Source organism: Gorilla gorilla, chromosome 5 (genome assembly GCF_029281585.2).
Source record: "Gorilla gorilla gorilla isolate KB3781 chromosome 5, NHGRI_mGorGor1-v2.1_pri, whole genome shotgun sequence".
Taxonomy (NCBI): Eukaryota; Metazoa; Chordata; class Mammalia; order Primates; family Hominidae; genus Gorilla; species Gorilla gorilla.
The window spans coordinates 179,328,817-179,354,134 of record NC_073229.2 but is presented as its reverse complement, the minus strand read 5'-3'; the positions used below and the strand labels follow the sequence as shown (position 1 = coordinate 179,354,134).

At 41.9% G+C, this 25,318-nt stretch overlaps 1 protein-coding gene across 6 annotated transcripts in view; it reads right to left on the bottom strand.

Annotated features, from left to right (window-relative positions):
* The window catches only part of TIAM2 (TIAM Rac1 associated GEF 2), a 268,214-nt gene that overhangs the window by 76,126 nt on the left and 166,770 nt on the right, over positions 1-25,318 (bottom strand). For 3 of the 6 annotated variants that reach the window (XM_055391086.2, XM_063707972.1, XM_055391085.2), the window contains 6 exons: positions 16,862-17,047; positions 16,053-16,199; positions 12,543-12,614; positions 4,435-4,596; positions 2,275-2,379; positions 1,962-2,040 (listed from right to left, as the gene is read on the bottom strand). In XM_055391086.2, the coding sequence (XP_055247061.1) occupies positions 1,962-2,040; positions 2,275-2,379; positions 4,435-4,596; positions 12,543-12,614; positions 16,053-16,199; positions 16,862-17,047 (751 nt within the window). The remainder of the gene's footprint in view (positions 1-1,961; positions 2,041-2,274; positions 2,380-4,434; positions 4,597-12,542; positions 12,615-16,052; positions 16,200-16,861; positions 17,048-25,318) is intronic. The other 3 variants (XM_055391088.2, XM_055391090.2, XM_063707973.1) reach the window with 1 other exon arrangement.

Genomic DNA, 25,318 nt, shown 5'->3' with positions numbered 1-25,318 from the left:
ACCACAATTAAAAATTCAGGCAAATTTAACAGCAAAAAATACTCTCACTGAAATACATGAAATTCAGTTCAATACAACAAATAATTGTTGAGAAACAACTATGTTTAGGGTTGAGCATTTTAAGAAGGTGAAAAAATGCTTGGATGAATACGGTGCTTGCCCTAAATACATAAGACTACATGCAAATCCTAGGCAGACCTTCCCTCTTCTGAATGCATGGCTCCTGACTTAGTGTCCCCCTCTGTGATGCCACAGTGAGGAGCACAGGTTTCCATGTCTTGGTCCCCTAATACGGAGAGTTCTTTGAGGACAGCAAGAATGTCCTGTTCCCTAGGTCTCTGCTGTGACCCCAGCAGAGCCTGGCAGATTATGGTCTCACCAGAGAGTATCTTCTGCTGGTAGAATATGGTCTCACCAGAGAGTATCTTTGCAATGTCTTCATTCATCCATTCCAATACAAAGATGAACACAAATGGCAACCACAAAAAGCACAGTGAAGGCCAAGAGGAGGAGAAAAAAGGCTAAGAGGGCTTCAAAGGAAAAACCAACATAACATGGGGTCCGGGCACAGTGGCCCACTCCTGTAATCCCAGCACTTTGGAAGGCTGAGGTGGGCGGATCACTTGAGTCCAGGAGTTCAAGAGCAGCCTGGCCAACATGGTGAAACCCCGTCTCTACTAAAAATACAAAAATTAGCCGGGTGTGGTGGCAAGCAAGGTGCCTGTAATCCCAGCTACTTGGGAGGCTGAGGCAGGGAGAATTGCTTGAACCCAGGAGGCAGAGGTTGCAGTGAGCCGAGATCACGCCACTGCGCTCCAGCCTGGGTGACAGAGCAAGACTATGTCTCAAAAAAAATAAAAAATAAAAAAATAACATGGGGGTCAGAAAAGATTATACAAATTTTTAAAAAATGAAGGCATCCTAAAAAGGACATTTTAACATATTATAAACTTTATTATTAGTTTGAATCATTTTAAGGAAAAAATCATGTATCAATATATTTAACAAGGTAAGAAATAGTGTTTCTATGGAGGTATTTACCAATCATTATCTAATCAAGGAGAAATGTAGGAAATGATGCTATGAAGTGACTTCAGAAGTACTGACCCTTAACTGTTTTTTTGTTTTGTTTTGTTTTGAGACGGAGTTTCGCTCTTGTCGCCCAGGCTAGAGTACAGTTGTGCAATCTTGGCTTACGGCTCACTGCAACCTCTGCCTCCCAGGTTCAAGCGATTCTCCTGCCTCAGCCTCCCGAGTAGCTGGGATTACAGGCATGTACCACCATGCTTGGCTAATTTTGTATTTTTAGTAGAGAAGGGGTTTCTCCATGTTGGTCAGGCTGGTCTCGAACTCCCGACCTCAGGTGATCTGCCCGCCTTGGCCTCCCAAAGTGCTGGGATTACAGGCATGAGCCACGGCGCCCAGCTGACCCTTAACTGTTAAGCTCAGGGAAGAAAGAAGGAAGTAAAGCTAAAGCAATCAGACACGGCTTCTTCAAGAAAGACCTTGAGTTAGTTCTTGAAGGACAGCAGGATTCATGTCACCAGAGAGGAGGGATGGGGGAAGAAAGAGGAAAGAAGGGGAGCATTCCAGGTGGGAAGAGAAAACTAAGAGCAAAGACACTAGAGATGAAAGCAACTGTCATATGAATCATGAGTTGATCTGCTCAGAGCAGCACCAGCACACAGTACATTTATTGTGTTATTAATCTATATTTTCAAATTCCCATCAATTTTATATTCATTCCATTTAATTACTTTGGCATTTCCCTCTAATACTATCTGTGTCACCTGCTAATATCAATAAATAGAAATGAAGGAAGAGAAAGCAAGTTCAGAAACTACTGTCATATATTCTGAAAATGTGAATGTAAGGGGAAAAAATTAAGTCCAAAGATGCTGGGGCAAAGTAGGCAAAGACGAACAACACAATTCCCTGAAAGGGGCATTCCTTACACTCACCAAAGTCACACACACTCCCAGTCTTCGTGAGCTGCACGTCATAAACATTTAGTGGAAAGACTTCTATTTCATCATAAACCTGCAAAAGGTGAAAACAACAAAATCAGAGGATCTCATGTTATGATACCTCAAAAAATTACTTTGACACTATTTTTCATAAAACAAGAAAGCTGTTAAGATACCGTTTATATAGAGACGGTTTCCAAACTAGATGCCAAATTTAAACAGAATTTTCCCCAAAAATGACATTTTTCAAAATCAAAGGGCCATAGATGTGGTTCAGTTTCCCTTCCTAAAGCTAGTGCACACTTACCTGTTCTTGCATATATTCATATGGTGCAGGGATGCAATACTCAACATTGTCATCTACTAATTTTCGAAGCTGTAGGCCATAATGGCTGGGTTCCAACTGCCTCATCTATAAAGAAAAAGACAGTTATTCAGATTTTAAATGCTCTTTCTAAATCCATCATTGGTTAGCAGGCTCATTAAAAATCAAAGTAGAAATCTCTAAAAGAATACTGCATATAATTTGCTGAATTTAAACCTATATAAGAGCTCGAATTTAAATACTTGTATGCAGGCCAGGGGCAGCGGCTCACACCTGTAATCCCAGCACTTTGGGAGGCCAAGGCAGGTGGATCACTTGAGGTCAGGAGTTGGAGACCAGCCTAGCCAATACAGCAAAACATCGACTATAGTAAAAATACAAAAATTAGCCAGGTGTAGTGGCACACACCTATAATACTAGCTACTCGGGAGGCTGAGGCAGGAGAATCGATTGAACCCAGGAGGTGGAGGTTGCAGTGAGCTGAGGTAGCACCACCGCACTCCAGTCTGGGTGACACAGCAAGACTCCAACTCAAATAAATAAATAAATAAATACTTGTATGCAAAATGTAAAGGAGGACAATTATTTTTAAGAAGGTTTTCTCTGAACAATATTGCTTATGATTAAAGGCAAGAGATGCATTTTTAAGAGATTACGGTAGAACATATCTGACAGTAAAATAAATCTTATCAGCTCAGCAAATGCCATCTCTTTAGTTAGGTTAAGCCTAACCTTGTTTCTCATTACTAAAGTACAGAAATTTGTAAAATGTTAACAAATCTACAGACTTAAGAATGTCCTACTCCAAAAACTTTCAAAAGGAAAATGTGTACACACACACACTCATATTTTCTCTCGCATGCATATTTTCAACAGTGAGAAATTTATCTCAGGCCTATGCTCTAACTGGGTCAAACTGACCCACTACTTCTTTTTTTTTTTTTTTTTTTAATTTGAGACGGAGTCTTGCTCTGTCACCCAGGCTGGGGTGCAGTGGAGCCATCTCGGCTTAAGGCAAGCTCCACCTCCCAGGTTGACGCCATTCTCCTGCCTCTGCCTCCCGAGTAGCTGGGACTACAGGCGCCCGCCACCACACCCAGCTAATTTTTTGTATTTTTAGTAGAGACGGGGTTTCACCGTGTTAGCCAGGATGGTCTCGATCTCCTGACCTCCTCGGCCTCCCAAAGTGCTGGGATTACAGGCATGAGCCACTGCTCCCGGCTGACCCACTACTTCTGATACCCTTTATTACTCAGAAAATTATCAGTTTAATGGAGGATATCATTGGTATAGAACATTGTTGGTTTTGTGAATAAAAATGTTACATACGGGAGCAAAAGGAAATTAAGTTCATAAGGATATAAACTACATATAAATGTAGAGAATCCTAATGTTTCAAGTCAAAGTGAAAAAGGGGCACTAAAATTAAACATTTTTCACATTTATTAAGTGCACATGATTAAGTGTTGCCAAACTCTATATGCCTTTTTCACCATTTCATCATAGTTGATTGTATTTTCTCTGGAAACTTAAAACTATTTAAGCTCCACTGCACCACCTGGTGGTCTAAAAGCTTCTGATCTGATGTTGCTGGATATATTCTCTCTCAGAGGGCTCTCTTTAAATAAGACTTACCATAAACTCCCTTCTCAGATCAGGAATGAAACCCAGTTTGAAAAATGAATAAAACATCATCTTATATTAATCTCCGTAAAGCAACTGTGAATATATCAAGTTTCGTGTTTAATCTGGAGAAATCCGATAAAACTATTTAGGATTAAATTAAATTACCTCAAAGTTTATGCCGCCTTCTTATAACACACCATCTCTAAGTAACTTAAATAGCAACGGATTTCATAATTATTCTAGATATCAAAGTATACATAGAATTTCAGTAGATTAGCTCAGGTTCTTCATGGAAGTGTGGGATCATGACCTAATAACTCATTCTTCTAAAGAGATCAAGGAATAGAATGCAAATTAATGAATATGCTAATAAATATATTAACTAATAAATATGCTAATGTGTTCCCTGGCATGGAAACTGGGCCCTTGAATATCACATGAATTTAGAAGGCATAAGATTGCAACATTAATGATTATTTCTATTCAGAAATATATTTCTGCAGCAAAATCCGTTACCTTGCATGCCAAAGTCAAAATATCTTCTACTCTGTGCTCTGGCTTGATCCCTACAGTAACTCCATGATTGTCCTGAAAGTAGACATAAGTCTGGATTTCCCATGCATTGTCTCGGGGAACACTGTCTACTGTTGAACCATATATATGCAGAAGTTCATCGACCTGTTTGTAGATGCCAAAAGAAAATGCAGACAAATTTGATTAACAAATGAAGGAAACCACCGGCCAAATGTCCTGTTCATCTACGGAGTATTTAGAGTAAACGCTCACACGCTTCACATCACTGGCTTCTCACAGCCCTCTGAGGCCGACAATGTTTCCTCACTCATTTTATCAGATGAAACTGCAGCCATGGGAAGCAGAGTGAAAGTTAGTGACTGCCTGTCCTGTGTTCTTTCCACTGTGTCAATTGGCCGCTTATGCCAAGTTAGAACACCACAATCCGGCTGGGAACGGTGGCTCACGCCTGTAATCCCAGCACTTTGGGAGGCCAAGGCGGGTGGATCACCTGAGGTCAGGAGTTCGAGACCAGCCTGGCCAACATGGTGAAACAGCGTCTCTACTAAAAATACAAAAATTAGCCAGGTGTGGTGACGTGCGCCTGTAGTCACAGCTACTTGGGAAGCTGAGGCAGGAGAATCGCTTAAACCTGGGAGGCAGAGGTTGCAGTGAGCCGAGATCATGCCACTGCACTCCAGCCTGGGCAACAGAGTAAGAGTCTGTCTCAAAAAATAAAAAAAGAACACCGCAAAATCCATGTAAGGGCTGCTGAGTATCCACGCTTACTGCTCTGGGATCATGGTTGAGAAGGGCCACTGGGAAGCCTGCATCTCAGCCATAATCCCTCTCCGACCTCCCACTGAATTCCAGACACACCTTGTCCATGGTCACTGACATCTGCCTGCCATCCTGACTCTGAACTGCACTTAATCCAAGCACAAGCTTTCTCTTCTAAGACTATCTGTGTTTTTGTCTTTGTTTCTTCTTTTTAATTTTAGCCTGACTCATCACTGACAGAAATCTATTTGTTCCTTAAAATTAACCCATAGTCCTGGGAAATCTTTTCTCTATCCTTCAGCTATCTCACACATAGACACTGTTGGAAAATCATCTCAAAGAATACCACCTTCAGGAAGCCTTTCCCAAAAAAGTGTAGTGTGCCAACTACATCATCACAACAATTGCTGACTTCATGCTAATACGTCCTCTTGTAATTCATAACAAAAATAGCATACATTTCTTAAGCAATGTAGACATGTTTCTCTCTGGGTAGGTTCTTATATTCACATAGCAGTAAAGAAAAGATTTGGGGCTTCGAAATCAAAAGTCACAGACTCTACCAGCAAAGTGTGGCCTAGGACAAGATTTACTTTGCTACGTACGATTCAGCTCCTGTTTTGTAAAAGAGGATATTATTAATACAATTCATATTGAAAAAATTACTTGTTACTTAAGTTTTTGTGAGCAAAAGAGGTCACTTATGTGAAACACCTTACATACCAGAAAATGTCACCTGTAGATTCAATACTATCACATTATTATATATCATTCATCATACTTTAAAGTTATCATTAATGGGTGATTTTACTTTGAATTCCATGCATTTTTAAATACAAAGTAAAAGATCCTCCTATGCAGGATTTAAAAATTAGAAGAGACATCGTAAAGAAATTTAAAAGAAGAAAGCAAGGGAAAAATCCATCTCTCTGTGCCATCTTTTTGAAAACATGGTGCTCAATTTTGAAGTGACATTTCTGGATTTGTCTTGGATCTGTCGCTTTCAGTACATTTTTCTGGAAGGATGATCACAGCCAGAATGCACATCCCCACACGTGCCAATGCCAAAGGAAAAGACAGGACCAGATGCAAGGAGCCAGGGATGCCAGGAACCAGCCCGGACACTCTCTGCTTAAGGCTCTTGTCTTACACAGGCACATTTTTTTCTCTGGTTCATTCTCTCGGGTACTTTTCATCTGGGCAGTGATTTCAACCCGGTGCTTAGCAACAGATGCTGCCTTAAAGGTGCAGGCCCCACCTCTGAAACCAGGCTTGTTGAGAAGCAAACTAAAACCCAGCAGAGGTCACTGTGGAGTAAGAAACGTCACAAAGAACAAGGCCCGGAGGAAGTCACAGGCTCCCACTGAGGGTGGCAGAGCAATTTACTGCTGCACTTTTGGAGATCAGGAAGAACATAATTATGGATAAACAGGTGTGGGAGGAACACGAGCAGTACAAATTAACACTGTGCCTTCACACCCTCTTGTTCTCACCGTTACTGACAATCAGAGAAAGACTGTATCACTTGGCCGGGCGCCATGGCTCACGTCTGTAATTCCAGCACTTTGGGAGGCCGAGGCCAGTGGATCACCTAAGGTCATGAGTTCAAGACCAGCCTGGCCAACATGGTAAAACCCTATCTCTACTAAAAATAAAAATTATCCGGGCATGGTGGCATGCGTCTGTAGCCCCAGCTACTCAGGAGGCTGAGGCAGGAGAATAGCTTGAACCTGGGAGGCAGAGGTTGCAGTGAGCCAAGATCGTGCCACTGCACTCCAGCCTGGGCGACAGAGGAAGGCTCCATCTCAAAAAAAAAAAAAAAGACTGCATCTGGTGAGACCAAATGAAACAAGCTCCTGATGTGCCATCAGTTCACTCACCACTCACAACCAGCCCTCTCAGGAAGGCACCATCATCACTTCCTATGGAAAAGGCAAGAAAAATATGGCTCAGGAAATTCTAGAAACTTGCCCAAGTTTACACAACTAGTGCCTATGGTACTCCGGGGATCTGAAGGGTGGAAGTCTGGGATGAGCTGGTTCACACCACCACTATACTACACAGAATGCCCGCCTGGCAGTTAACTCCCTTTATATAAAATGGGTGCAACCCAAATCTCCTGATTACTTTCCATTATTCTAAGCCACACATCATGTTCCCATTGAACAGAATGGCTCAGGGAACATTCCCCAGAAGGGAGTGGCATGCTCCTGCTCCACACCGGTGCTCACTTCCATCTCCTCTCTCTGCCGTACCGTCCTTACAAGTAGAGTCAGTGCTGAAACCATATATACCCTCCAACCTGGTTTAAAATGCCCCTGTCTTATGAATTCTCTCCTATCTCTCCTTTCTCTACCCTCAAGTCCTCTCACTTAGATGAGTTTACTCTCCTATGTCCCTGGTACAGCATTTAGCAAAGCCCAGCTCACAGAAGAGTCACTTCTAAGTCCCGCACCAGGAGAAGATGAATACCAGCAGAGGCTTTGTCTTCTGCATCCTCATTCTCCCTCAGCCATTAACACAGTGCGTCCCACACCCAGGACACACCCAAAACTTGAGTGCTGAGCTGGATACAACTAGAAATTCACAGTCATATTACAGGCAGAAAGGTAAACGCTGTCCGTTTTCAGTATTTTACTCAAATCTGTTGACATAGTGTCAAGTTCTTAATGCTCTCTGGAAGCTTCGAGAAGAAAAATTAACAGATTATTGAAGGAGAATAAGTTCTGGACAAGAGAAAAGTGTGCAGATAGATGGAAGGATGGAAGGACAAAAGAAATAATCCTATTAAAATCCATTAAACAAGGTGCTGTGCTACAACTGCTCTGAGCAATGGTTTTCTGAGTCTACACTGTTGACCCAAGATCTAGTGAACCATAGAAGAGAAGACGCCTATCAAAGCCAAGGCCATCAAAGAGTAAGACCCTCTCAAGAGAGCCCCTCAATGAAAAGTTAAATGTAATTATTGGTGTGTGTTAGGCAGACAGACAGACAGACAGACACACACACACACACAAACACACACACACACACACAACCCTCACAAATGTATACAGTTCAAGAAAAGTAAAACCTGGTTATTCAAAGGAAGCACCAAGAATTTAAAATTAATTTATTAAAACTAGAAAAAGAAAAAGCTACTTGGTGCTTACAGATCTCTTAGGTTGTTGTAAGCTTTGCCCATTTGGAGGGAAAGTTGGATTAATTCTCTGAAGGAAGGTCAATGCTATCCAAGTTGAAAATACACATGCTTTAGTTTCAGGAAGCCAGATGAAATATTCTCCAATATTCTTTTCATAAAAAGAAGAGAGAATCCTAAAAATAAGCGTTAAAAATGGAGCCATCTGGAAAACTCTTTTTCCAGGTTACCCATGTCAAAGATGCTGCTATGTTAAATTAACCTTTTTAACCACCCAGAATTCCACGGTTGGCTACCTTTGTCAGGACTGTTACGCACCTACCACGCCTCCTACTCTACTTCCTCCCCTCAAAGAAAAAAAAAAAAAATATATATATATATATATATATATATATACACACACATATATTTCCAACTAGCCTCTTCAAGGTTTCCGGGTCCTGAGAATGCAAATGGAGACAGAAAAAATACAATAATAGCAAGGCAATCCAGGTCAAATCTCAGCCTTGTTAGGGGCTGTTATCTAGTGCCTCTGCACTTCTGTTCCTTCACCTTCAAAAGAGGTTAAAAACGCCAGCCTCGTGGGGTGGTTAGGAGACTGATGGGAGGAATTGCATTTGAAAGACATAAATTGTAAAGATTTTTTTGGAAGCTGAGGCTGGATCAGGGCATTATACTGTACTGGGAGTAACTACTGCATTTCAGCAATGGCCACTATAAAGAACTTCCTGAGAATCGCCCTTTGTTCCAAAGCCCTGGGCCACTGTTCTGGCCACTGCTGCTCAGATCACCTTGCAGTCAGCTCCAACTGGCCATCACGACACGGGAACATCACTGGACTGCAGCCACAGTCACTCCAGACTGACTAGTGAACGTCTGCAAATCACTTTAGCTCTCCTTGGAGGGCATTCCACAGAAGTATTTATTATTATTATTATTACATCAATGGTCCTGAAACCACATGTCAAATTACTTATGCTCAGTATGCAGCAAGGAGAAAAAATTGAAACTCCGTGTGTTCTCACAGCAGATGCTTTTGGATCAAATGGCTCGTAATTACTACTTGGATCACTGAAGGGAAGTGAGTAGCAAAATCACAATCTGGCTGTCACAAATGGGCCCACACCACCACAGTGGCTGATAAAAGGAAAGTCTATTTGCAAGGGAGATGAGGAGAAAACACAAAAGGGAGTTGCACGCTCCCAGTTTTCTTAACAACAGTAAAATGTCATAGAAGAGAAAGTGTTTATTTCCTTCTTGGACTGAGGCCCACACATCGGTTGATATGAAAGAAAAACAAAGATGGATCTAGCTAGCTCGCTAGCTGTATGCATATATATATGCTATGTAGGGTTGTGTATTAATATTCTGTCTAAACAGATTACCATACTGTGGTGAAGAGTAAGCTGTTTCATTCATATTTTCCATTTAAGAAAACAATATTAGGGGGTTTGTTTTGGTTTTGGGGTTTTTTGGGTTTTTTTAGTTTTTTTTCAGTTTACAGCTCATGACTAAGATGACAATACTGCATTCACTCACTGTCACAGAAAGTTGGAATACCCCAAGCCAGTTTTCCAGAAGAAGGGGCCAAGACCCAGGGGCTGTCACAATTTCTGCAATGAAGCTTCCGGGGTTGCCGCCATCTGAGCCTTAGTGGGGACTTTGTTGTCACAATCTCCATGACAAACACCTCCCTTCAAAGGCCATGTAAGACTCACTATTATCCAGACGTTCGTTATGAAAAGCTTTCATTTTTGGCAAGCCAAAGTGTCCTCTAAAAAAATGTTCAAGTAAGACTGGCTTTATTCCAGACTTAACAGATTTTGAATTAGGGTGACTCACTGTTGGGCTGTTATATGATGCATCAATTAGAGTGAAATAGTTTAAAATGCACATGGCCCCTCCCTCACAACAGCCTTTCTGTGTTACAGAAATGGGTGTAATGTACTTATTGTATAAAAATAGGTTTGTGCAGGTTACAAGTATTCTCCAAGAATGATTAGCAGATGAAAAGTAGCAAAATGAAATATTAATTATTTAGCCAGCTCAGGCAGAATTTTAAGTCCCAGAGATATAAAAAAAAAATTACACCCTTAGTTCTATCTGCCATTCTATCTGAATCTAGTTATCTGGGTGCGATAGCACAGAAATTACAGAGGCTGCGTTAAAATAGTCCTGTAAATGAAAGGAATTTCTTCAGTATCCCTACATCACAAGTAATGCTTAGTTAAAATAAATAGGAGTAAAACAAATGCAGAAATCATAGTTTCTTCTCACTCCTTAGAGCATCGATGGGACCTGTTTATTTGAGCCCATCTTAAGCACTAAGCTTAATTCTCACTGTAAGTGGCTACATGAGCAAGATTTATTTTCAAAGTCCAACATAAACTCTGTTAATAGGAAGTGTACTGATGCTATAGTTTCATAACTTTCGTTTTTCAGGGATGGGGTCTTACTCTGCCACCCAGGTCAGAGTGCAGTGGTGCGATCTTGGCTCACTGCAACCTCTGCCTCCCAGGCTCAAGCAATCCTCCCACCTCAGCCTCCAAGGAGCAAGCCACTACACTCGGATAATTTTTTGTATTTTTGATAGAGACAGGGTTTCACCATGTTGCCCAGGCTAGTCTCAAATGATCCACCTGACTCAGCCTCCCAAAATTCTGGGATTACAGGCTCGAGCCACCATGCCAGGCCTCTTAACTTTCAAAGTAAGAATTTTACATTGTTATATAATGCTGGAAGAGATAGGACCCTAAAATTATGGGCCTTTATTACAAATCAGTCATCCTCAGCCATTAAATGACTACATCTAATAGAAATAATTAATCATCAAACTCATTAAGCGAGTACTATATCCTTCGCAGTGTGCTATAGATTGAGAATATACAGATAATCATAGGGCATATATAAACTATATCGATTACAAGCTTTCCTGGGAGCCATAACATACGCACTTGACAGAGTGGCTAACAGTAAGAGACGGTAAGTGCAGAGTAAGAACTGGCTAGGTGCAGTGGCTCACGCCTGTAATCTCGGCACTTTGGGAGACTGAGGTGGGTGGATCGCGACGTCAGGAGTTCAAGACCAGCCTGGCCAACACAGTGAAACCCCATCTCTACTAAAAATACAAAAATTAGCCAGCCTTGGTGGCAGGTGCCTGTAATCCCAGCTACTCAGGAGGCTGAGGCAGGAGAACTGCTTCAACCTGGGAGGCGGAGGTTGCAGTGAGCCGAGATCACGCCACTGCACTCCAGCCTGGGCAACAGAGTGAGACTCCATCTGAAAAAAAAAATTATTTGGTGGAGGAGAAATTAAATAACACAGCTTCATGGGGATGTTGTGGGTTTGAAAAAGGCACTAGGAAGAGGCATAGGCACATCTGGGATTTCATGCTCTAGGATTTCATTCAGAAATCATTCTGAGGATTTGTTTGGTCAGAAGCAATTCTAGGGATGAGGAGACATTACTCAGGCTCCTCTTGACGGCGCCTGGAGAGACACAGCATAGAATGTACTGTCTATGTGAAGTTCCCTGACAACCCTGAGAGGAAAATGCAATTTTGTATTTACTGAACTCTCAAATGAAGGTAAGTACTGCTGAGGAATAGAGATGTATAAATCAAAGATATTATTATGACTTCAGTCTAGTCATGTCACTAATTTTAAAATGGAGTTATCATGAGGTTAGACACCTCCAAAATGCTTGGCATTCAAGACTATCTCTTTAGAGAATACCTACTGGGACCATTTTAATTATAAATCTATTTTCAAGGAGTTCATGTAAAGATTCTGAACCAGCATTCCTCGCTTAAGTTAGTATTTGTGGCCGGGCGCCGTGGCTCACACCTGTAATCCCAGCACTTTGGAAGGCCAAGGTGGGTGGATCACAAGGTCAGGAGATCGAGACCATCGTGGCTAACACAGTGAAACCCCATCTCTACTAAAAACACAAAAAATTAGCCAGCCGTGGTGGCGGGCCTGTAGTCCCAGCTATTCAGGAGGCTGAGGCAGGAGAATGGTGTGAACCCGGGAGGCAGAGCTTGCAGTGAGCCAAGATTGTGCCACTGCACTCCAGCCTGGGCAACAGAGCCAGACTCCGTCTCAAAAAAAAAACAAAAACAAAAAAACAGAAAAAGTTAGCATTTGTGTCATTCATGTAAAACAAGATGGCGGCCATCTATAGCAAAGTTTACCTCACTGGAGTTACTGGAGTTTTGAGGTAGCTGAGTTCCAGAAAATCCATGGCTGCCACTTGAATCAAATATCTGACAGATGGGGGAGGAAAAAGACTAATGAAATGGCCCTGTAATATTCATTTGCCAGCTACCCTTTTTCATTATTTAAAAACTAAAGTTCTATAACATTTTAGAAGAGCTTCATATCACAATTTGTACTATTATTCTAATACACTTAAAGTTTTTATTTCCCGCATAGTTACGTTTTACTTTTTTATGTCATCTATTATTTAAGTCGGCCTGTAATCCCAGCACTTTGGGAGGCTGAGGTGGGCAGATCACCTGAGGTCAGGAGTTCAAGACCAGCCTGGCCAAAACAGTGAAACCTCATCTCCATTAAAAATACAAAAATTAGCCAGATGTGGTGGTGCCCGCCTGTGGTCCCAGCTACTCAGGAGGCTGAGGCAGAAAATCACTTGAACCCAGGAGGCGGAGGGTGCAGTGAGCTGAGATCATGCCACTGCACTGCAGCCTGGGCAACAGCATGAGACTGTATCAAATAAATAAATAAATAAATAAATAAATAAATAAATTCATTCTTGATACGCTTTTAACCAAAAAGTACATGTTTCTGAAGGTGTGAAACAGAACCAACAAAATCAAGCTCATACCTACTTTTTTTAATGTGCACAGAAAAAATCTTGGAAGAAAATATAGCTAAATGTTAAAAGTGGTTTGTTTGGGTAGAAGAATTAAAAACAATTGCCTTTTCCAAATTTCACCTTCTAAGTTTTGTAATGGCATAACTAACATTAAAAACAATATAAACACTTAGAAATACCTACTAAATCAACTTCATTCAGTTATATAAATACTGACACTGTAATTAGTTTCATATCTTTTTAAAACAAAAAATGTTCGACCAAATGCTTTTGTTTATCAAAAAGTCTATGTTGAGAACAAATTACCACACATGCTGGGTAAAAACCATATTAGGCTCATATCTAATTAGCAGAATGTCTACACCTAAGAAAAATAAGCAAGTTATTTATCAAGTTATTATTTATATCGAATATACTGTCTTGATTAAAATACCTTAAGGACATTAGTTAACCATCAAAGAAGTTCAGTTCACAAAACATAAGTGCTCGGCGTTATGGCTCAGACCTGTAATCCCAGGACTTTGGGAGGTTGAGGTGGGAAGACGGATTGAGGCCAGAAATTTGAGACTAGCCTGGGCAACATAGGGAGACCACTCCCACCCCCATTTCTATAAAAACGATTTTTAAAAAATAAAGAAAGCGTAGGCCCACCATTAGCAAAGGGTTTGCAGTTGACTACAGTCAATAATGTGGAAATAATTTCCATTACAACCAACAAATAAGATTACTCTTTACAATTAAATTAAATTAAATTACAGGCTGGTCACAGTGGGTCACACCTGTAATCCCAATACTTTGGGAGGTAGAGGCAGGTGGATCACATGAGCCCAGAAGTTTGAGACCAGCCTGGCTAACATGGTGAAACCCTGTCTCTACTAAAAATATAAAAATTAGCCGAGTGTGGTGGCTCAAGCCTGTAGTCCCAGCTACTTGGGAGGCTGAGGCACGAGAATTGCTTGAACCCAGGATGTGGAGGTTGCAGTGAGCCAAGATCGTGCCACTGCACTCCAGCCTGAGTGACAGAGAGACTCTCTGTCTCAAAAAAGAAAAAAAAAATTTAATTACAAGTAGAACCACAATTTTAAAATATGATATTATTTTTGTATATGAGTATACAAACATGGTGGCCACATAAAAAAAGTTTCCTGTGATTCTGCTGTCTGTTAATCAACCAACCCACTCTCCACCACCTCTAACTTTATTGTTTTAAGGTTTTAAACAAGTCAAAGGAACTGATACTGGCCCTTTTACTTACCCAATTCACAAAAGCGTTATCAAATAGCCATATACAAATTAGAAAACAAAGATCCAATAAAATTTGACTCTCTTTCCAATGATATTGAAAACATAATCAGAAAAACAGCAGCTCATTGAAAATAAAAGCAAAAACTTCTTCAGATTTAATTGCAAACAATTTCCCTATTCACCTGAATGATCAGGTCATCATATAACTTATTTTTTCAACAGCTTTGAAACAGAATAATCCTAAAACATATCAATCAGCAAGATAAAATCCATTATCATGCACCTGCATCATGAAATACAGGTGCACCATGAAATACACATATTCAAAATGTTTTGAAAACAATTTATGATACTTGGGCCACATTTCACATAACATGTGCTTAGACTATTTTTCCTTAATAAAAATGTTAGAAGAGGCCAGGTGCGGTGGCTCACGCCTGTAATCAGCACTCTGGGAGGCCCAGGTGGGTGGATCACCTGAGGTCAGGAGTTCACAACCAGCCTGGCCAACAGGTGAAACCCTGTCTCTACTAAAAATATACAAATTAGCCAGGCATGGTGGTGTGCACCTATAGTCCCAGCTACTCAGGAGGCTGAGGCAGGATAACCACTTGAACCCAGGAGGCAGAGGTTGCGGCGAGCCAAGATCACACCACTACATTCCAGCCTGGGTGACAGAGCAAGACTCCATCTCAAAAAAAAAAAAAAATGAGAAGAAAAGAAAAAGAAAGTGTTGCAAGAGTCACCCCTCCCCAAGGGAAAATAAGCACTAGCAATTTTCCAGTGTTTCAAGACCGTGGACTTAGGCAGAAACTAGTCCTGGCCCTGCCCTTTGGTGCTGGTGAACAGGATAAGGTAAGTGATGTAACCTCTTCAAGTGTCAGTCTCCTCGTCTCTAAAATGGGATTGACAAAACCCCAAGGCCATGCTCTAAGGATTTAGTGAGCAAAATCCACAGCACTATCAACAGAACTGAGCTGCCACTCCTCTGATTATTAATTTTCCATTTATTTTAATATAAAATCTATGAGAAAATAAATACTAGTACTAGAGGGAAGGAAAAGTGTGGATTATTTTCTGATTATTCTTATTTTTTCTGTTCTTAAGCACTGCACGCAGTGTGACTACCTCTTCAGGAGTGCCAGGATAGATACGGCAACTTGTGCAGTTTCGTTGGGCAAAAAAAAAGTGCGTGCTAAGAGTTGATTCCTTTGAATCAACTTTTATTTTCATTTTTATTTTTGAGACAGGGTGTCGCTCTGTCACTTAGGCTGGAGTACAGTGGCAAAATCATGGCTCACTGCAGCTTCAACCTCCCGGGCTCAAGCGATCTTCCCAATTCAGCTTCCCGAGTAGCTGGGACTATAGGCGCACACCACCACACTCGGCTATTTGTAGAGATGGGGTCTCATTCTGTTGCCCAGGCTGGTCTTGAACTCCTGGGCTCAGGTGATCCTCCTGCCTTGCCCTCCCAATGTGCTAGAATTACAGGCGTGAGCCGCCCCACCTGGCCTCATTTCATTCTTAACAGAGAATGAACATTGATGATTTATAGCAGGCCGAAGATTAGGGGTTTCAGGAATTTCACTCTAGTCTGCTGTTCCCATGCTGAAAAGCTCACCTGAGTTATAGAAGGTCTCTTCTCCTTGCCTTTTCTGGCCAGTGTGTCCAGCCCTTTTAACGAAGAAAATATTCCCTTCTTGTTTCTCCCTCGCTGGGTCAGTGACAGTGTCCTTTTCCGGAGAGCAGAGTCATCTCTAGAACATACCTAATGTAAAACACAGTTTAAAAAAAATCTAAAGGCTTAGTATTTGAGTGGCAGAAAAAATGAAGGAAGTGAGCTCTGCTTGCTATAAATGCATTCTGACTATCGCCAAAAGCTCCTGCATGTCTGAAATAGCAGGAAAGCATCCACCATATAGACCGCTCTCATCTGGATAACACAAGTCATGACAGTCAGGTCTCTCCATGGTGGGCAGCAGTGTCAGCAAAACCACTACAGACCCCTAGGCTGAGCCAACACAACACACAGAAGCCACCAAAATGGGAGCGACTTCAAAAAACCTGACGGGGCACTCTGCAGGACAGAGAAAACAACCTTTAATCCATCCTTTAATCTTCACGCCACTGTTGCCCCTTCTCCAGGATCCCACTTTCCTGATGGTGGAACACACAGAAAGGCAGAGATGAGCACGCAGTAACCGTCCACTAGCTGCTGGACTCTAGAATAAGCAGTAGAGCAACCGGGGGCTCTACAGCACGACGTCTGGTCTCCTTCATCTCCAGGCCCGTGGCCTCTGGGTGACCTGGCCTCTAGGTGTCAGTTGTTGGGTCAAGCCCCACAAGCACCGATGGCAACAAGCTGAAGAAAGGGGGAGCATCCGCAGCCCTCCCCGAATGCTGCAGAAACAGCCTTCCTCAGGAACTTACCAGAGCATGGAAAGAGGAAACAGACAAGATGCCCAGCCTGCCGAGGGCCAGCTTGGAGGGGCGGCTGGCGGCTGCAAGGAGACTCTTGGGGTTCGGTAACTCCCCACCTTGTAGGCTGGCCAGATAGCAGCGCATCCTGAACAGATCCATGTGAAATTTCTCAAGATTCTGCTCCCATTGCTGGATCTTAAAGCAAAAACAGAGGTGATTTAAATAAAAATTAAAAGTTTTCATGGGTTAAAACGAAAATGTGATCCCTTTCACAAACTTGAAGAAAAAATTAGTTTCGGCTGGTCTGCATGGTTTAAATTAGCCTTTCCTGCTCACCCTATCTCAATCCCTCCCATCAAAATGCATTGGGTCCTTTGGAAAGCGAGGCAGGCAGATCACTGAAGGTCAGGCATTCGAGACCAACCTGACCAACACAGTGAAACTCCATCTCTACTAAAAAAAAAAAAAAAAAATACAAAAATTAGCTGGGTGTGGTGCCAGGCACCTGTAATCTCAGCTACTCTGGAGGCTGAGGCAGGAGAATGGATTAAACCTAGAAGGCGGAGGTTGCAGTGAGCCAAGATCATGCCACTGCACTCCAGCCTGGGCAACCAAGCAAGACTCTGTCTCAAAAAAAAAAAAAAAAAATGCACTGGGTCATCCAGCACTTCATTTCATCAGGATAGCCAAACAAAAACAAAAACAAAAAGCTGGTGGTCCCAATACAGTGACATGCCAAAAAGGCATGATGTTTGGAGAATGCCAACACTCTAAACCATCCTGACTTAAAACAGGATGCAATTTGCAAGTCAGCTTTTTCACTTTGCTTCATTTCCCTTCACATTTACAGTCCCTGATCCTAAACTGGATTAACTGAACTGCACACAAACAGATGCCAGATAAATAAAAGCAGTGACTTTATGTTTCTGTTCATTCTGAGTAAATGACTCAAAACAATAAGAAGCAAATGGACTTCAGGGATAAGGACAAATAGAATTTTACTAAGAATACTCCTAAGTAAGTATCTTGGAGAATAACTGCCATCTGTACATCTAAATAAAACTAAAGTATATGCAGCTGTTTACACCACAGAAGTTACTATGAACTTCTTCAAAACTTAAGTCATGAGTTGGTAAACAAATGCAGCCAAACTCTGGGAGCCACTCTCCTTTCTCCCAAAGATATCAAAATGCATTACCTACAAGTATTACCTTCATGCAAAGATAAGTTATTAATAATAGGTGAAAAGAGGCTCTTATGACTTGCCAACACAGGGACTCAGCAGAAGAACGAGAAGAACAGAAAGCTGTGATTCAAAAGCTGTTGAGCGCAATCTCAACACTCAAGAGAAGGTCTGTAAGTGAACGCTTGTAATCAAGGATGCAGTGTGAAGAGTTAGGTTATTTCAGGTGCACCAGTTGCATCTCTAGTTCTGCCATGTTGCTGAGCACCCAGACGGATCCTAGCCTTTCACACCAAGCTTTCTAGGTGAATCCTTCATTCTGGATAAATAATACTTTGAAGGATTTCCAACACTGGACACTGCCCCCTCCAGTCTCTCCCCACAGAAAAGTATTACAAATTCTGGGCATTCCCCAGACCTTCTCCAAGTTCTCTGTATCTATTTCTTAGGTTGGTCACTGCACAACTTTTCTGCATAAAAGAAAAACAGTCACAAGATCTAAACAAAGAATTTCTTAATCATCATCATTTGTCAGCAAAACAGTGACGTTCCAAGGTGCATTGAAACAATGTCAACATCCATAAAGAATTTAACCTCACTCAAGATCCTGTATACCCCTATTAGCAACGTGGTGGCCTACTGGTATCAGCCTTGAAGGGACAGAATGACCTGTTGATTTTTTAAAATGCAGATGCCCAGGTCCTACGCCTGAAGATTTTATCCATTAGGTCTGAGGCCTAGGAAAGGTTACAATTCATGAGCACCTTCTGGGATTCTGGTGCGTGGCCTTACTGATGACTCCTGTTCTGTGCTAACAAGACAGTTCAAATTGAAACTGCAAGTCTCTTCCTGGTCCTGCCATATTAGAGAATTCCAGATTCCAGAGTGATGGACGGGCACAAACTGACACCTTACTTAAGGTTCAGTAAAAACTATAATCTCAGTTCTGTTTCCCAAACATCTTCTCTCCAGATGATTCCTGAAAGTCCACAATTATAGATGGATTCCTTTGTCTTCTAATAATATGTAGATATTTCTAGATTGGATAATGCATTAAAGTTTATCACACTCATTTATGCCTCACTGTAAAACAGTTTATCAGATATTTTCTGAAGGTTGTATGGAGGGTGAAGATATAAGAGGAAAGAAAATGAATGAGTTGGCCACGCACGGTGGCTCACGCCTGTAATCTCAGCACTTGGAGAGGCTGAGGTGGGCAGACTGCTTGAGTCCAGGAGTTTGCGACCAGCCTGGGCAACATGGCAAAATCCTGTCTCTACAAAAAATACAGAAATTAGCCAGGCATGGTGATGCATGCCTGTAGTCCCAGCTACTTGAGAGGCTGAGGTGGCAGGATCTTCTTGAGACCAAGAGGTGGAGGCCGCAGTGAATTGAGATCACGCCATTGCAGTCCAGCCTCAGTGACAGAGAGAGACTGTCTCCAAAAAGAAAAGAAAGGAAAGAAAAAGAAAATGAATGAGTCACTGGATACCAGAAGGTAAAGATGCCCATGCAATCCATGGTGGATTAAAAAGACAAAAAAGGCCAGGAGCAGTGGCTCACGTCTGTAATCCCAGCACTTCAGGAGGCCAAGGCGGGCAGATCATTTGAGGTCAGGAGTTCAAGACCAGCCTGACCAACATGGTGAAACCCCCATCTCTACTAAAAATACAAAAAAAAAAAAAAATTAGCCAGGTGTGGTGGCACACATCTGTAATCCCAGCTACTCGGGAAGCTGAGGCAGGAGAATCGCTTGAACCCAGGAGACGGAGGCTGCAGTGAGCTGAGATCGCACCACTGCACTCCAGCCTGGGCAACAGAGTGAGACTCCATCTCAGAAAAAAAAAAGACAAAATAAAATAAAATCCAGGTCTATGCCAATCATCATAGATGGGGAAGAAGACAATCTCTTGTATTTGCAGAGTCCTGTAGTTTTAAAAGTATTTTTAACAGCACTATTTAATGTACTTATGTGACTACACATCAAAGCAGCACTGAGAGGTAAAGACAGTTTCGTCCCAAATGATACACAGGGAATCGTAAAGTTTTGTCAGAAACACTTTAATAATCTTCAGCACTCATAGACCTCTCCACAAAAATGTTGAGACAAAATACAGGTGAATTCAGAGGAAGAACATGGACCCAGATGCTTAGGTTTGTTGGAAAGTCAACAGGGCTGGAACACCCCAATAGCCCAAAGGAGACCTTATAAAAATCAAGACATTTGTTGTTTTGATTATATCTTATTAAGTTTCAAGACAACCAGTATCTCAATAAACTGTACACTGTAAAGTTCATTTAAAATTTAATTTAGTAGAAAATGCAAAGGAAAAGTAACCTTATGACTTCTCTATTTCAACAATGTTCCTTATCCTTCTTAACCTTATCCTGACTGGAGTGATTTTTTGTTTGTTTGTTTGTTTTTGTTTTTGTTTTGAGACATGGTCTCATTCTGATACCCCAGCTGGGGATGCAGTGGTACATTGTTGGCTCACTGCAACCTCTGCTTCCTGTGCTCAAGTGATCCTCCCAACTCAGCCTCTCAAGACCACAAGTGCATGCCACCATGCTTGGCTAATTTTTGCATTTTTTTTTGTAGAGACAGGGTTTCACTATGTTGCCCAGGCTGGTCTCAAACTCCTGAGTTCAAAGCGATCCACCCGTGTAATGGTTAATATTACGTACCAACTTGATTGGGCCACGGGGTGACCAGGTATTTAGTCAAACATTATTCTGGGTGTGTCTCCAAGGATGTTTTGGGAGATATTAACATTTAAATGGGTAGACTGAGTAATGCGGATTGCCTTCCCTAATGTGGGTGGGCCTCATCCAATCTGTTGACCACCTGAAGAGGACAAAAAGGCTGACACCCCCTCAAGTAAGAGAGAACTCTTCCTGCCTGACAGCCTTCAAACTGGGACACTGGCTTTTTTTCCCCCTTGGCTTTGGACTTGAACAAAACATGGGCTCTTCCTCAATCTTGAGCCTGCCAGTCTTCAGCCTAGAACTACACCGTCAGCTGTCTTCATTCTCATGCCTTAGACTCAGACTGGAACTATACCATTGGCTCTCCCAGGTCTCCAGCCCTTACTGACTTACCCTGCAGATCTTGGGACTTGCTCTTCTCCATAACTGCATGAGCCTATTTCTTATAATAAATTTCTCTCATTCTCTCCCTACACAAACACATACACACACACCTCTTCAGGTATACACACATCCTACTGTTTCTGTTTCTCTGGAGACCCCTGACTTACACAGCCTTCATCCCTATAGATCTCTGTGGCAGAGTAAGCCATCTTTACTCACATATCTATTCCATATTGAAAGATCATAGTCATCTTATTTTTAAGGTCATGGTTCTTTATAGAAAGAATCAGTTCCAGAGCTTAAATGAAGATTTGTGGTTAAATAAGAATCAATATGAAATATTTGACTCTTCTTTCCACAGACTCAGCAAAGTTGTAGAGAGGAACTTGAAAGAGTATTCAAGTAAAAGTATGGTGAGGCCCCCGATTCAGATGCTCGGGTTCCTTAGAGGGAAGAAGAGGTACAAGTGCTGGACCCAAAGGCTCACAACAGACCTTATAGTATTTAGAAAGGCTGTTAACATTCACAGTGAAATTGCAAAGGACTTGGTATTACCATACCTTCATTTCTCAGCAGTTGAGACTTAAGTCCAGAAGAGAAGCAATTTGACCAGTCATGTAAAAAGCTCACCCTACCAGACTAGCAGACCCACAGCCGATTCTGATGTGAACAACATGTAGGGGACAGGGACACTCTCAAGTAGCTATAACAGGGCCCCTGATTCCCAGGTCTTCTGACTCATAGGAAGATACCTGTGCACTATCCTAATAGTGACCTTAGCAACTTTCATTTACATTTTTACCTGTCCACTTTATTTCTGCCCATATACCCTATTCTACACACTCTCACTCAGTGGCCCTATTCATATTGAACACTTTACATTTCAATATCCTACCAGCCTTGACATTCAAAGCCAGCCCAAATTTAAAGAAATGTTAACTTGAAAGAAAAACATTTTATAACAATTCTTCAGAAGGTAACATAAAAGAAAGACAAAGATACATATTTTAAAGGGTAAAGGAAAAAAAGACAATATTTTAGCTATTGTGTATGTTAGTTTAGAGATTCAGTACAGTTCAGTGACAATAATAATAATCACCAAAATAGTAATGTATTACCTGACCACATTTATCAAGGTGTTTCTGGAGATATTTTTTTCTAACATCAAAAACTAAAATGCCTAAAATCAGTTCCTTTTAATCCAAGACATCCCACCCCCTTTTCCTAAATTCTTTAAATACTGATAAGTTTCTAGATGTTTCCTTATTATTTAAAGATAAACATCAAGATATGATATAAAAAGAAAAAAAAAAACACTTGCAGCCTGGTCAATGTGGTGAAACCCCATCTCTATAAAAAAACACAAAACTCAGCCAGGTGTGGTTGGTGCACACCTGTAGCCCCACCTATGTGGGAGGCAGAGGTGGGAGGACAGCTTGAGCCCAGGAGGTTGAGGCTGCAGTGAGCCGAGACAGGGCCACTGCACACTCCAGCCTGGGCAACAGAGTGAGACCCTGTCAAAAAAAAAAAAAAGTAAAAAACATAACTTCTATATAGATTGAGCTTTTGTTTCTTTTAATGCCCATGCTCAAAACATAAAAAAGACAAGACTGAAAAAAACTCACTCTGAGAAGGTTTTCATTATCTTTCATTGTGAAAGGAAGTTACTAATAACAAAATTACAGGGGAACACTCCCATTTTTAAACACTGGCACAAATTCAATGCAAAATTTTCCTCTTTATTGCTAACACAGCTTTACTGATTTAATGAACTCAGAAAGGTTATGGTCTCCTGTAGTAAAGCGGGAGGGAGAGGGATGAACCCTAATGCTAAAAATAACAAATGAATAATGATTTTTTTTAAAAGATGACAAGTACATTCCTGCCACACCCAGCAGTCCTAGAAAAATATTTTCGCCATTTAGTCATTTAATCACAGTAGTCATTTGCCTATTACAAGGTTTGTCCTATAAGATAATTCATGTTTCTTTCTTGGTGTAAGAAGCTGAAAAACTCCCATTCCATGCTTTCCAAATACTAAAACCTATCTTCACAGAAGAACCAGCTAGTGACAGAGATGACACTCAAGTTTAACAGTATTTAGAACAACCAGCTAAAGTAGAGAGATTCGGTTTTGTTCTGTTTTCCTTTGAGATATAATTCCCATACCCAAAAATTCACTCAGTTTTATAATCAATGTAATTCCCATCAAATCGACCTGAAAAATCCAAGTTATAAAAACAAGTAAATCAAGGATTCTATTCCACACAAAACAATTCATCACCTGGTTTAGTTAGCAAGCAAAGCACCATCTGATTTACCCAAGTCTTACGGAGCAGTAGCGCCTATGAATTAGGAGCAAAGATTTGTGTCCAAATCCCAGCTCTACCACTTACCAGCTGTGTGACATTAGCAAATGTACTTCTTGGTGCTCCAGTGGCACAATCGGTTAGTGCACGGTACTTATACAGAAAATGTACTTCTCGTCTGGGTGCAGTGGCTCACTCCTATAATCCCAGCACTTTGAGAGGCCGAGACGGGAGGATCGCTTGCACCCAGGAGTTCAAGACCAACCTGGGCAACATAGCGAGACCTCGTCTCTATTTTTTAAAAAAATTTTTAATTCTAAAAAAAAAAAAGAAAGAAAAAGAAAAGAAATATACTTCTCCTAAGGGTCTATTTACTCATCCAACAAACGGGTGCTATATCTACATCTTTACCTTGCAGAATTATTGTGAAATCACATATGATAGTGGCCTAAGGCAGAGGCTCTGATAAAACAAAGAAGGGGAGCATGAGAACAAGGAAGGGCAAAAGGAGGCGTTCTGTTAGACGGGGGTGAAGCAGGAAGGCCTAGAACACTGGGAAGTGGGGTGGTGGCTGACTCAGAGAAGAACTCTGTTTCCTGTAGTACAGAGGACAGCATCCCTGGACAGACGAGACAGAGGTGCTTCCACACATTCACTAACTCAAGCAAGGCATCGAGGGTTCAGAGATAAAGAAACAGACACGGTTCCTCCAGGAGCACGTATTTTATAGCAGGAGCAACCTTACACATGAAGAAATCATGACAAAGCCACAGATGACAGCAGTGGCACAGACATGGAGAACTGTGGGAGGAGAGTGGGGCTCCCTGATGGAGCGGGCGAGAGGGCGATCAAGGACAGCGCCTTGGAGGAAGCAACCCCTAAACCCTTCATGACAGTAGAGAAGGGGTGAGCCAGATGAAGAGGGCGGAGGGGAGCAGGGCACATTTGTGCACAGCACAGGAGTCCTCTCTGCCTGAGGAAAAACCCAAAGAAAGGAGCAGAAGGGTGGGCTCAGGGAGTTGCAGATAAAGGTCAAGGTGGGGAGAGGTTATCAGGGACTTTATCTGGCAATCACAGGATCACATGTGCTTTTTATTTTATTTATTTATTTATTTATTTATTTATTTATTTATTTTGAGACACATCACTCTGTTGCCCAGGCTGGAGTGCAATGGTGTGATCTCAGCTCATGGAAACCTCTGCTTCCTGGGTTCAAGCGATTCTCCTGCCTCAGCCTCCCGAGTAGCTGGGATTACAGGTGTGCGCCACGACACCTGGCTAATTCTTTTTGTATTTTTAGTAGAGATGAGGTTTCACCACATTGGCAAGGCTAGTCTTGAACTCCTGACCTCAAGTGATCCGCCCACCTCGGCCTCCCAAAATGCTGGGATTACAGGCATGAGCCACTGCGCCTGACCCAGATGTGCTTTTCCGATGCAACCCAGTCTGGCTGTTGTATGGAAGATGCATCGGACAAAGGGCGAAACTGGAGGCTTCTGCAGTGGTACCGGGAGGAGAGAGTGACAGACAGTCCTACTTCCCCTGTCTACCTCTCACCACCTACCTAAAACCACACCGCATTTGCTCCCACTGTGCCTTGGCCTGGAAGACCCCTCTCTATTCTCCTGGTAAACTCCTCATTTTTCAAGAAGCAACTTGGCATCCCTCCTCCAGGGTCTTCCATGACTGCACATGAGGCTATATTTCCCATTTCTGTCTTCCACGGCACTGGAATGCCACGTGCACTGAATCACTGTGTTATGTTGAAATTGTATGCTCAACTGTCTGTCATCTGCTAGACTGAGAGCTCAACTGTCTGTCACCTCTCTCTAGCAGGTGCCACTGTCACTGAGGGCTCTAGCACTCTCTCTAGCAGTGCCACTG